The sequence below is a fragment of the Periophthalmus magnuspinnatus genome, chromosome 12 (assembly GCF_009829125.3).
Source record: "Periophthalmus magnuspinnatus isolate fPerMag1 chromosome 12, fPerMag1.2.pri, whole genome shotgun sequence".
Lineage (NCBI taxonomy): Eukaryota > Metazoa > Chordata > Actinopteri > Gobiiformes > Gobiidae > Periophthalmus > Periophthalmus magnuspinnatus.
In genome coordinates, this window is record NC_047137.1 from 16,195,352 (window position 1) to 16,208,991 (window position 13,640).

General features: G+C 40.3%; 1 protein-coding gene across 1 annotated transcript; it reads left to right on the plus strand.

Moving 5' to 3' along the window:
* The first annotated feature begins 533 nt into the window (after nucleotides 1-533).
* On the plus strand, nucleotides 534-13,399 carry LOC117379361 (protein mono-ADP-ribosyltransferase PARP12). Its single transcript, XM_033976063.2, has 12 exons — nucleotides 534-814; nucleotides 1,832-1,967; nucleotides 3,309-4,230; nucleotides 4,820-4,870; nucleotides 5,040-5,166; nucleotides 6,072-6,237; nucleotides 7,890-8,010; nucleotides 8,504-8,594; nucleotides 8,666-8,738; nucleotides 10,236-10,366; nucleotides 10,450-10,601; nucleotides 11,544-13,399. Exons 1-12 carry the CDS (start codon nucleotides 546-548, stop codon nucleotides 12,077-12,079), a joined length of 2,775 nt encoding a protein of 924 aa, XP_033831954.1. The 5' UTR covers nucleotides 534-545; the 3' UTR covers nucleotides 12,080-13,399.
* Nucleotides 13,400-13,640: the final 241 nt, after the last annotated feature.

Genomic DNA, 13,640 nt, shown 5'->3' on the forward strand with positions numbered 1-13,640 from the left:
TTTGAAATACCAACTTAACTGTTGGCTTGTCTTTGAAATAAAATTAAAATGTTTTGTTTTACTTAATGTTGTAATACATTTTTCTAAATGTAGTTGTCCTGTTTAACTTTTTTGTTTTAGTCATATTAGAATATTTGAAAGAAACCTTTTTTAAATAAAACAATTTTTATTGTTTGTCACGTCTCATCTTTTAATTCAGGATCTTATCTGTGTCTTACACTGTAAATTTGATTGTGGGACCCCCCCCCAAAAAAGACATACCCTAGGTGTGACCCGTGTTCCCACAAACAAATGTTAATAAATACATGAATAAAATAAACATTTACAAATAAATATAAATAAATTGATAATTAAAAATCCATAAATATATGAAATGAATGACTTCTCAGTCTGTGCTTCACTACTGCAGACAAATGGCTCCCTCTTGCGGTCTGCAGGTGTAAACACATCACTGCGGCTCCTGACTTAGGTTTCGTTTTCCCTTCGTCATAAATGATCTGCTCTTGTTTTTCCACAGCCCGCATCAGTCCGTGTGGTGTCCCAACATGGAGGCCGACATATTGAAGTTTATTCTGAGCAGCCAGGGCTCTGTGGACTCTGAGGAGCTGCTGTATGATTTATGCCCCGGCCCTGCGCTCCAGGAGATGATCAGCAAAAAGGAGCAGTTCGTGTCTTGTTTGGTGAATCAGAGGCAGAAAGTGGTGGTCAGGACTCGAATGAAAGTGTGCTGGACCGAGAACTGCCCGGGCTGTGGCTCTTTACACATCTGTCTGCACTTCCTCTACTGTGGAACCTGCCCCTTCATCCAGAACAGGTACAACCCAGGAGAAAAACGCATACATGGGATATATACAGCAGGATATAGAGTAATAGTACACATACTATAGTAGTATTTAACATGACTTAAGTTTAGGAACAGGTTTGACTCATGACTTCAGCACAAATCGGTGTGAATCAGAGGGCGTCACCAACACAAACAAAAGGCTTGAGATCTACGAGCCCAGTGTAAATAATCTGCATGGACCAAAGAAGATCCCCATCTGTAAGAGCCACAGGAACCATCTGCATCTCAGGACTGAACCAGGACTGAACAAGGACTGAATCAGGTCTAAATCAGGTCTAAACCAGGGCTAAATCTGGTGAATCAGTGTTTTAGATTAGATATTCTAAGGGTATTGTAAACAAATTTTATAGTAAGTGGCAACCATTTATTGACTTTTTTGAAACTGTCTAAGCCAACCTCCACCCCTCTTTTTTATTTTTATTTTATTTTATTTTTTGTGTGTGTAGTTACCACCAGTATTATTGTTATTGTTTATGATTTATATGTTTACATTTTTTATTATTTACTAGGTGATGCCTTTCTTACTTATTTACAGTCAGGATTTGCGGGATCGTTAAGTAATTTATTTTTATTTTTTTTATTTTTTTTTATTATTAATTTATATTATTTATTTACTTTTTAAGTTTCAGTTTTGTTATATATAAAATGAAAAAGGTGTGAATGCATTTGATGTTTTAAATGACAGTGTGTTGTAATATTTGTTCACACATTAATAAAAATATGAATAAATAAAAAAAAGTGTGGCGTGTCTGCGAGTTACAGTTAAAGTCACAAAGTTAATCAAAGTAAAGCTCTTTCTACCTCCTAAATTTGGGTCAGGCGGCGAGTTCCACGGTGGTTCGGTGGTTTTGACGGCGATGCTGATATCGTTTGCATCTACAATCACGTTTGCACACGTATCAATTAAAGATTCATCCAGCCATCAGTAAAATATCTCTTTATTGACACGAGGAGGTGGCGTGATACTTGTGATTGTTTGTTTTACAGGAGAGGCTGCTCTTTCTCCCATGATCTAAACTCTGAATCCAACATGGAGGTCCTCAGGGAGTTTGGTCTGGAGGCTCTGAGCAGGACGGAGCTGTGTCTGCTGCTGCTCCAGAGCAACAACGCCCTGCTGCCTCAGGTAAACGCACAACTGGAACAAGACCGGACGAAGAAAAAGTACAAACACGAGGGGTAAAAAGTCACTCGAGGAAAAGTATCACATGGAAAACGTATTAAGTATCTGTTTAAAAATGTAAAAAGTCGTTTAGTGAACCTGATCTGGCGACGCTGAATATCCTTTAACGCAAGTACAAGACATTCGTAAAGTTGAAGTATTTCTTTATCTTTATTTATACGGGGAACCCAATGAGAACACAGGGGCTCTCTTTTCAAAAATACAACACAAGCAGAAAAACAAACTAAAAAAACAAGTAAACACCTCCATTTAAAACATTGAAAACAGGAGCAGGAGTGGATATAAATTTACTTGAAATATATTCCATTTTTAGGAAGCAAAAGAACCAAAACTGCTTTTTTTTTTCCCCTTTCAGTTCTAGTGTGGAGAGTTTTTAGACGTAGACAAACATGAGATCCTGGGTTAAAAGTTCAAAGTTTAACAAACACGTGACATATTGAGTCAATCTGTATAAATGTATTTTTAAGAGACGATGATGACAGTGTTGTTAATGGGTTTAGTGTTGGGTTTAGTATTAACCCGCTCTACATGACCCTGGGGTAAATGTTTTAGTTTATTTTTTAAGTTTATTTTATTTATTTATGTTTTTTTTGTTTTGAGTTTTTTTTGTTTTTTAGTTTTTGGTTTTTTTTTTGTTATTTTGAGGGTTTTTTTTATTTTCTTAATTTTTTTGTTATTTTTATTTATTTATTTATTTTTTGTTATTTTGAGGTTTTTTTTGTTTATTTTCTTAATTTTTTTTGTTATTTTAATTTATTTATTATTATTTTTTTTTTGTTATTTTGAGTTTTTGTTTTTGTTTATTTTAGTTTATTTTGAGCTTTTTTGAAAAACCATGTCCCCTCTCTCTGTCTCTGCTGCTTCAGACTCATTTTGGTCTTAAATGTTCGTATTAACCCTCTACATGATCCTGGGGTTCATTTTATTGAGTTATTTTGAGTTTTTTATTTTAATTTATTATTATTTTTTTTAGTTATTTTGAGTTTTTTTTATTGTTTATTTTGTTTTTTTTTGTTTTATTAGTTATTTTGATTTTTTTGTTAGTTTTTTTATTTTGAGTTTTTTTTTTTTGTTCATTCTTTAATAACAGTCTCGTTCCAGATTGGTTCTTTGGTTGCTATGATACTTTAGATCAGAACTGGACTCCAAATTAGCCGCTATAACTGCTAGCCTCGCCGAGTTTTATTTGACGTGCTTTTGTCTTCTTTGATTCGTCGTAAAGTGCTGTACAAATGAAAACGCATTACTAACGCTGTAATTTCAATGTCTTTTTTTTTTTTTTAGATCTGCTACAACTACAACAACAACAACGTCGGTTGCCAGGACGACTGTCAGCGTCTGCACGTCTGTCAGCGCTACCTGCACCGCGACTGCAGCTGCTCCAGAACGCACAACTTCTCCGCTGCGCAACCGCTCAAACTACTGCAGCAGAAACACATCCCGAAACATCTCATCAAAGCTTTAAAGTCCGTGTACGCGAACAAAGAGGCGCTGCGTCTCGCTTTCAAAGAAAACCGGAGCAATACCTCAGACATTAACGACGAAAATACGTGCGGAAATATCTCAGACTCGAGCGGCGTTAGCGAGAAACAAGCTAGTCGTCGGAGGGGGAGGCGGAAGAGAGGAGGGAAAGGGAGAGGCAGAGGAAACGGGGGACAAAACAGAGCGCCCTCCCGTGGCGACTCGCAAGACGGCGCCGATACTGTTCTCGCTAACGACTGCGCGGGAAATGGCAGTAGTTGCGAAGACGCTAACCAAGACGCTACGGAGGAGGCATCGCGTGACGGTTACGATTCGGACACAGGCAGCACGATTATTACGGGGAAAAGTCGGGATTGCGCGGGTCCGCTGAGGGGAAGGGGCGGGTCCAGAGGGCAGAGGGGGAATCGAAGAGGAGGAAGGGGGAATAAACAAGCCGCTAGTCATTTTGACGGTTCTGCTAACGCGTCGGAAGCTAGCAGAAGAGGGAGCTACGGGAACCATCGTGGCGGGAGTCGAGGTGGGAGAGGAAACAGAGGGAATAGGGGCGGGTTCTCCTCTCAGAGCGACTTAAGAACAGGAAAGAGCGACGACGTTGGTGCGAACTACAGCCAAGATCGTGCTGCGAGTGCTGAAGCTTCGAGCGGGTTTGAAACGGGGGCGAGCGGCGGAGGCGCTAAAGGGAAAAACAAGACTTTGCCCGTCAAAAGCACAAAGAAACAACAAGGTACAAGCTCTTAAAGGCGACGTTTTCTGTTTCATTTTCTGTTTTCTGATGTAATTTCGTCGTTTCATCGTCGCAAACAGACCTGGAGTTGCGTTTTGTTTTTTTTGTTTCATTCGCGCACGTTTAACGCAAAAAAAAACCCTGCGTATTTAGGCTGAGTTCTTCTCTCAAACTGAAAACACCCTGTTCCACCTTGTGATGTCATCATGTGGCGAAACAGGAAGTGCTCCGCTGTGTTTTTAAACTCCACACACCTTCATTTCTAGAATCATTTGGATCATTTCAGCCCCGGATTGGCCGATTTCTGTGGAACTAAAGGCAAAAAACGTAGCTGTTCACTTGAAAACTAACACTTTGTGACATCATAAGGTGGAACGGAGCGTTTTGAGGTTTGGAGATGTTACAGATTAATAATAAAGTGTGACTCAAATGTGTGTGAATGAAACAAAACACAACTCCAGGTCTGTTTTTGATGACGTAATAACATTATAACGTGACTTAAAGCTTCGTAAAGTCAATTTTGTGTAATATTGGACCTTTAATGAAATAGAAATGATTTTTGTTTATAATTTGAATCTTTCTCTTGTAGATAAAACCGAGATCTGCATGTTCTTCATCAAGGGATATTGTAAAAATGAAGGTAAGGGACGAGGTCGTGTGCAATTTGAGGTTGAAAGAGGAGACGGAAAAGTATTTATTGTGACTTAAAAATGAGAGAATATTATCGACCGTTTAATTTCAGGTTTTGGAGTCCGTTTTTTGTCAGATTTGGTTATTTGTTGTTGTTGTTGTTGTTGTGTTTGTCTCAGATCGCTGTTTCAAAGCTCATGACAAGATGCCGTACAGATGGGAGATCACACGGGGAGGACAGTGGACTGCTATGGCCGAAAATGAAGCGGTAGAGAAAGATTACTGTGACCCTGAGAACAATTACAGGTGAAATAATCATCACAATACGACATTTTATCCATGAACGGCTTTGAAAACACCACAGAACGAGAGAAAAACAGAAAAACAGGTGGAACAGTTGAGTTTTGAAGTGAAAAGAAGAAGGAGTCGATGCTGCGGAGGTGAGATCCAGAGATGGAGAGCAGAGCGGCGGAAGGTGCTGCCCCCTCCACTCATAGAGAGGAGGAGAGAGGGGGAGAGAGGAGGAGGAGAGAGGGGAGGAGGAGGAGAGGGGAGGACGAGAGGGGAGGAGGAGAGAGAAGGAGGAGAGAGGAGGAGGACGAGAGGGGACAGAGAGCAGGAGAGAGGAGGACGAGAGAGGAGGAGGAGAGAGAAGGAGGAGAGAGGAGGAGGACGAGAGGGGACAGAGAGCAGGAGAAAGGAGGAGGAGAGGGGAGGAGGAGCAGAGAGCTAGAGAAAGGGGGAGGAGAAGGGGAAGAAAGAGAGAGGAGGAGCAGAGAGGAGAGGTAAAAGAGCAGGACTGAAGAGAGGAGAAAGTACATACTTTTTAGTAGTAAATTTTTTAATGTGACACTTTCACTGGAGAAACTTTTTCCCTGTGTATCTGAACTTTTACTTAAGTAACACAGTGGAGTACTTCATCCACACGTGTGTGTCATCTCTGTTGTGTGTCATCTTCTGTTGTGTGTCATCTCTGTTGTGTGTCATCTCTGTTGTGTGTCATCTTCTGTTGTGTGTCATCTCTGTTGTGTGTCATCTCTGTTGTGTGTCATCTTCTGTTGTGTGTCATCTCTGTTGTGTGTCATCTCTGTTGTGTGTCATCTTCTGTTGTGTGTCATCTCTGTTGTGTGTCATCTTCTCTGTCGTGTGTGTTTTTTGTTCTCTCAGTGTTTCTCATTGTTCCTCATGTTAAATTCGTTGTGTTGTCTCAGTACATCCAGTCCTCCTGTGCATTTCGACACTATGACGTGTGGGACAGAGGACGTGAGGCGTCTCTCGACTGTGAACTCTGTGCTGCAGCCGGACTTTATCCACACCACAGACTGGCTCTGGTACTGGGAGGACGAGCGCGGCGTCTGGAACCAGTACGCAGCTGTGGTAAGTCAACAACGTCTGTCTGATCGAAGAAAAAGTTCACACGTAACGCAGCGAAAGAAGTGTTTTTTTTCCTCAGTCCGGCTCCGTTTTTCAGAGAGTTCCGGTCCTTGTTTTGTTACTTCCCTTTTTTCTCGTTTTGCTTCTGTTCTGTCAGTTCTTGCAAGATCGAACAGTCAAAACCAACTCTCAAGCTCAATATCTTAAATCCTGAACCTGCATTTATCCCTGTTTGAGTTTCCTGTTCCCCTTATTGAATTCCCAGTGTTGGAAGAGATTTTTGTTGATATTAAATAAAACATTTACCATATTCTGAATTACGTATTAAAAGGACACTTTCTGTTGTAGTTTCTAAAACATTTAACTGCTCGCTTTGTGTTGCGTTTGAGTCCAGTTTACCTGCGTGATAGAACAATCGAGCAAAAACTGACAGAACAGAAGCAGGGATGTCACAAAAGAAGGACCGGAACAGGCTGAAAAACGGAGCCGGACTGAGGAAAAAACATACAAACAGGCAGAACTGTGACACCTTATGGTCGTATTATAATAATGTCTTTTTACTATCAGAACCATAGATAAATGTATAAAGAAGTGGACTGAGTGAGTCTGACGTCGCCCGTAGTGTTCAGCTCCAGTCAAATGAAGCTCATCGAGGCTAGAGCAGTTATAACGGCTAAGTATCGTAGCAACCAAAGAGCAAATCTGGAGCGACGCTGTTGAAGGTGACACCTCTTCCCGGCCGCATCGCTGGTTTAGCAGGAAGCAGGTGTAACGGCTGCTGGATCCTCCATCAGTCCGTACAAAAAAGAAAAAGGACACAGGGTGGAGTGGTTCTGTTTTTCTTTCTCTTTCAGTCTTCCCCAACATGTGTCTCTCTAGCGGAAATCAAGCTAACAAAAAAACCCCGGGAACAAAACGCCATCCGGCTTTTCCAAAATAAAACACCAAAATAATAAAATTCACATATAACTTTGAAAAAAAACATTGTACAAACAAGAAATATTAAGTGTATTTTTAACTCCGTTACACAGGCGCTTAGCAACGCTGGCAATCAAACCTGTTGCTAACGCTAGCTGGAGCAAACTCGGGGAAAGATGGCGCCTGATTTGTCTGTTATTAATGTTCATATCCTGATTTATGGACACGATATCGAAATAAAAACACCAGGATCATGTAGAGGCGGGTTAATACGAACATTCAAGACCAAAATGACGAGTCTGAGCAGCAGTTAAAAAGAAAGGAGTCACAGATTTTCAATAGAAAGTGAATTGGAGCCAGAAGTGCAGCCCATGCCCATTCTCTTTTTGTAATGCCGTGGCTAGCAGGTTAGCTATGTCCATTTATATAAACACTCTATGGTCAGAATATAATGACGTGTTAAAGGTGCACTGTGTAACTTATCTTGTGTGGGTCAGCCGCCTGCTCGTCTCCATGGAGATAGCGTTGCTTTGCCTGAAATGTACCGCAGTAGGACCTGTCGGCGTCGCCTACTCGTCCTCATCACGATTGAGTTATTTCATGCAATACTGTGGAACATTCTTGCAAAAACATCTCCATGGACAGAAGACGGTGGCAGAAAAGTTCCGTAGTGCCACTTTAGGGTTTCAGATGGCGTATTTTTTACTTGTGTAATCGTTGGATCGTGTGTTTTTCAGACTAGCGAGCGTCGATTAGCCTCCATCACCAGCAAAGAACTCGAGGAGATGTACCAGGCAAACGACCAGGATGTGGTGATGTTTACAGCAGGATCACAGGTGTACGAACTCAGTTTCCGTGGTAAATGTGTAAATTTTACTCATTCATTACATTTCTGGATATTTAAAGGCAGGGTATGTAACATTTTTATTTCAAAATGGACAAATAAGACCTATCTTTGCCCATAGACACGAGGTAAACGCAGTCAGTAACAGTTGTAATGCTGATTTATTCTGACAAAAACATTGGACATAATGGGACAGGTTGGTGATGTTTTAATGAGTTTTGGGTCTCAAAATTTGGTTATCCAATCAGAAAGAAGAACAAGCCTCACGTGAGTTTATCTTTTGGGTTGCCAGGTCAAATTTCTAAACCTAAATTACCTCTTTCTGATCTGAATCGTCTCTATCTAAACCTCAGTGACTGAATTCTGGAGGATCTGGAGCTTATAAATCTAAAAAAACCAGTGCAAACCCAGGTTCAATTGTACTTTTTAAACCAGAAAAAGTACAAACTACATACCCTCCCTTTAACAAAGCAATGTATTGAAAGTATCCAATGATTTTTTTTCCAGACATGATTCAGACAAACGTACAGTACGGCACGGTGAAGCTGGTGAGGAGACGGCCCCGGTTTGTCTCTGCAGCTGAAGTCCAAGCAAAAAAGTACATCTCTTTCACTTGAATATGAAATACAAGGATGTGAATGACTTTATAAATACTGTTTTCTGTCGTAGAAAGCGCCACCCGAACTCCACTGCTGTGCCGGATCACTGGGACAAAACACAAGTCCCTCAGATCGGATTTAAGGTAGAAACTTTGTAGCTGTAGTGTCCAAAAAACACCTGCAGACACGACAAATACATTCAGGAAACAATTTTTGCTTTTTTTTTTCAACGTTCAAGGGTATGTACAACTGCCCCTAATCTAATTCCATATGTGCCCCAACCATGGAGGACATGAAGGCCTGCTGCTTTCCTGTGTGGTCTTTGCATGAAAATACAAAATCAAAAGCATTATTTTTTTTTATTTTTTTTTTTTTATTATTTTTATTTTGTTTTTACTGTTATTTATTATTATTATTATTGCTATTATCACTATTATTATTTATTATTAATGTTATTTTCCTACTATTATTTTTATTTTGTTTTTATTGTTATTTTTATTATTATTATCACTATTATTATTGCTATAATCACTATTATTTTAATCAATTATTATTATTATATTACTATTATTATTATTATTTTATCATTATTTTTTTATTATTACTATCAATTTTTTTTGTTAATATTTATTTTTTTATTGTACTAAAAAAAACCTTGCCTTTTTTTTTTTCTCTGTCTAGTTTTTGTGAAGTTTCTCATTTTACTCCCTGGTTGGACACGAGCGGCGGACGTGACATAAGTAGAAGTCATTCGTGTTAAAACATCGTTCCCTCATCAAAAACACGCCTGAAGTGCTTTTAAATGTCGTCCATGCATGTTTGAGTAATCTAGCGATCTCTCCAAAGCCGTATTCGACCCGCTCTTACAGTTAGAACCACGAGCCAGTGCGAGACTCCGCCCACAAGCTCCCACGCGACAATTCTCCGTAAATATACAGAAAACATGATGCAAAACAATACACTACGACTTCACAAACCTGGTGCGATTTGAAGGGGGAGTGGCTTAACACAGAGAGCAAGGGGAGGGGGGATGAAACTGAAACTAAGTCAATGTTTTTTATGTTGTTTTCGGGGATTATAGCACGTTCAAAACACTAAAAGTTACCATGGAGATCTAAATATTTTATGCGTTAAGTGTAAATACGGCGGTCCCTCGTTTATCGTGGGGGTTACGTTCTAAAAATAACCCGAAACAGACGAAATCTTTTTTTTTTTTAACAATTATTCTATGTGTTTTTGCAGCTGTAAAACCCCTCACCACACACTTTATACACTTTTCTCATTTTAGTCTTAAATATTCGTATTAACCTGCTCTACGTTCGATTTTTTTTCCACGATTTGTCCGTAAATCAAGATACGAACATTAAAAACAGACAAATCAGGCGCCTTCTTTCCCCGAGGTCGCTCCTACTAACGTTAGCAACAGAGCGGGCGAGCGGGAAGGGGCGTTACCTTCCTCATCCTCGCTCCTGATTGGCTCTTTAGTTGCTATGACACTCGCGGGCAGAATTCCAAAATGTCAAAGTCGACTCCAAATTCGCAAATTAGCCTCGATTAGCTTCATTACACAGTTTATGGACGGCTTATTCGTACAAAGTGTTGAATTTTTAAATGTTCTGCTTGACTGTGTGTGTTCGTAGAGAGTACCCCTGCAGCCCTCATCGGGGGAGTACGAAGAAATCCATACGCTTTTCAGTAGGACCATGGCGTCGTTTGAAATCATCCAAATCGAAAGGATCCAGAACAGAGCGGTGTGGGAGGCGTTCCAGCTGTATGTGTTTAACGATAATCTGTCAAATACACAATTATACTTACTGAACTTTAAAGTGAATTGTGTTTTTTTTTAAATCACAGACACAAGACTCACATGAAACAGAAAAATGGCGGACGACCCGTGTTGGAGAAGACGCTTTTCCACGGGACCAAGCCGAAGTTTGTGGACACGATTTGTGAAGCGAACATTGACTGGAGGGTGTGCGGGGTCAACGGGACGATGTACGGGCAAGGTCAGTGTCTCAAAAGTACCGAGAAACGCTCCGTCCCACCTCGTGATGTCATCATGGTGATACAGGAAGTGCGCCGCTGTGTTTTTAAACTCCACGCACCTTCGTTTCTAGAGTCATTTGGATCGTTTCAGCTTCTGGAGTTGACGATTTCTACTGAAAGAATGAATGGATTTTATTTTGGTTGTTTGCGTTTATTGAAAAAGGACAGAACAAAACGTTTTATTCATTAATTACAAAAAAAACCGAAGGATTGGACTGAAGCGGCGCGTTTATGTAAGTCCGTTCACAACACGTAACAACTCTACAACATCTTAAACACGTCTTGACTCTTTAAAACCTACAACAATGTTTATTTTTATGTTTTAAATGTTTTTTGAATTTCTACAGAGCTTTAATCAACTTAAATTCACCACTGAACTCATTCTAAAGTCTTCAAACAGACACATCTTTGCCTCAAGTTCGCTCTTATTTGACTAGATTCTGAAACTGAAACTGAAAACACTCTGTTCCACTTTGCGATGTCATCACGTGGTAAAACAGGAAGTGCTCCGCTGTGTTTTTAAACTCCACACACCTTCATTTCTAGACTCATTTGGATCATTTCAGCCCTGGATTTGCCGACGTTTACTAAACTAAAGGTAAAAAACGTAGCTCTTGACTTGGAAACTACCACTTGATGACATCACAAGGTGGAGCAGAGCATTTTGAGGCGTGGAGATGTTACAGACTAATCATAAAGTTACTCAAACATGTGTGAATGAAACGAAACACAACTCCAGGTCTGTTTTTGATGACGTAACAGCTTTATAACGCGACTTAAAGCTACAAGAGTCAGTTTTGCGTAACACCGCAGCTTTAACTTTAGTAAATCGATAACGCAAACCCCCATCGCAGAATCGGAAATGTTTTATGAATCCTAATCCGCAAATGTCTTGACTACAGGAAGCTACTTTGCCCGAGACGCTAAGTACTCCCACAGCTACACCGGCGACTCCGACCCACGCTTCATGTTCGTGTCTCGGGTTTTGGTCGGAGAATTCGCCAGAGGCTCCTCGGAGTTCAGACGCCCTCCTTCTAGAGACGGAGGAGACGTGAACCTGTTCGACAGCTGCGTGGACGACATCTACGACCCTTCGATATTCGTGGTGTTTAAGGAGCAGCAGATCTACCCCGAGTACCTCCTCAAGTACAAAAACGCAAGAAGTAATGTGTACGCTGGAAGTAGTAGCTATAGTTATCAGAGCAGGAGCAGCGGCTATAGTCAGAGTACTGCCAGTGCGTATTCTCAAAGCAGCAGACAGACCTCCTCCTCTACGTATCATACAGTGCCCCCTCCCCGCTCCTATACGTCATCGTACCCGACCCGAAACCCGACCCCGACCCCGACCCCATACACGACCCGAAACCCGACCGCAAACCCATACCAGACGTCTTCACCCACATCAGACACCAACCAGAACTCTTGTGTCATTGCGTGATTTGGCTTTGGTTCATGGGTCAAGAAGGTAACGCCAGGACTGAACCGGGACTAAACCAGGACTGAACCGGGACTGAACTAGGACTAAACCGGGTCTTGACCAGGGCTAAACCGGGACTAAACCAGGGCTAAACTGGGATTAAACCGGGACTGAACCAGGACTAAACCAGGACTAAACCAGGGCTTAACCGGGACTGAACCGGGACTAAACCGGGACTGAACCCAGACTGAACCGGGATTAAACCAGGGCTAAACCGGGACTAAACCAGGGCTAAACCAGGACTGAACCAGGTCTGAACCAGGATTAAACCAGGACTAAACCAGGACTGAACGAGGACTAAATCAGGAATAAACCAAGACTGAACCAGGACTAAAATGGGACTAAACTAGGATTTAACCGGGACTAAACCGGGACTACACTAGGACTAAACCAGGACTAAACCAGGACTAAATCAGGACTAAACCAGGGCTAATCTAGGACTAAACCAGGACTGAACCTGACCCTATACCAGGACATTTGCCTGACGTACCTTTACACTCATTAGTTTTAATAATTTGCTACATAAATTCGTACAAATTGTGTCTGAAATATCTACTGTACTACTGTGCAAATACTGTATGATGATTTTTGGAGAATGAATAATGTACACACAATGTGTATTTTTTATATTTCAGTATAAAAAATAATAAAAAAATGTTATAAAATGTTATAAAAATGTTTCCCTTACAAGGTTTATTCTGATTATTTTGTGATTCTGAGGGAGTAACAGCTTTTTACACAAGTCCACACGTCCCTTTGAACAGACTTTAGTGTGGGGCTGGTCCACGGGTCTTGGTCACTGTCCAGAGGGTCGTGGGAATAACCAGTTTATTACTTAAGTAGAAAAAAAACCCAAAACTATATTTTCTATTAACAATTCAGGAATGTTTTATTCTTCCCATTCATGGTCAAAGCTTTTAAACCCTCTGTTATTTGATGTATTTGTAATCACACATCAGTTCAAATATAACTTTATCTCTATCTGCTGTGAATAATATACAAATATAATCCCCTGTTCTCTTTGTCGTGGCCCTGAGCTGTAGCAGTTTTATCTTAATGTCAGGAAACAGATGTAGCAGCTGCATTTTGGTCATTTTGATCAAGGCCACGTCTCTTCTGTGTCGCCTCCTTCAGGAGTACAGGACTCCCACTAAAGGAGGAACACAAAAGCCTCGGTGTGAACTCACTTGTTGGACTCTGCTTTGAATTTTGCTGAACGCTACGTTTAAGCCAAATGTACTGCCTCCATCTGCCATCAATAAAGACGTACAGAACGAACAGAAACTCACACTGCCCTCATGGTCATTTGTCTAAAGTTGGTGTAGTGAAAATATTCTATTATTTTATTTTTGTTGTTATTATTATTGTTATTGTTGTTATTATAATTTTATTTGGTTTTATTTTATTATTGTCATTTTTATTTGTTTTATTTTAATTTTATTTTTTTACTTTATTATTCATTTTTTAATTAATTTTTGTTATTATTATGATTATTATTATTAATTTGTATTTGTTTTATTGT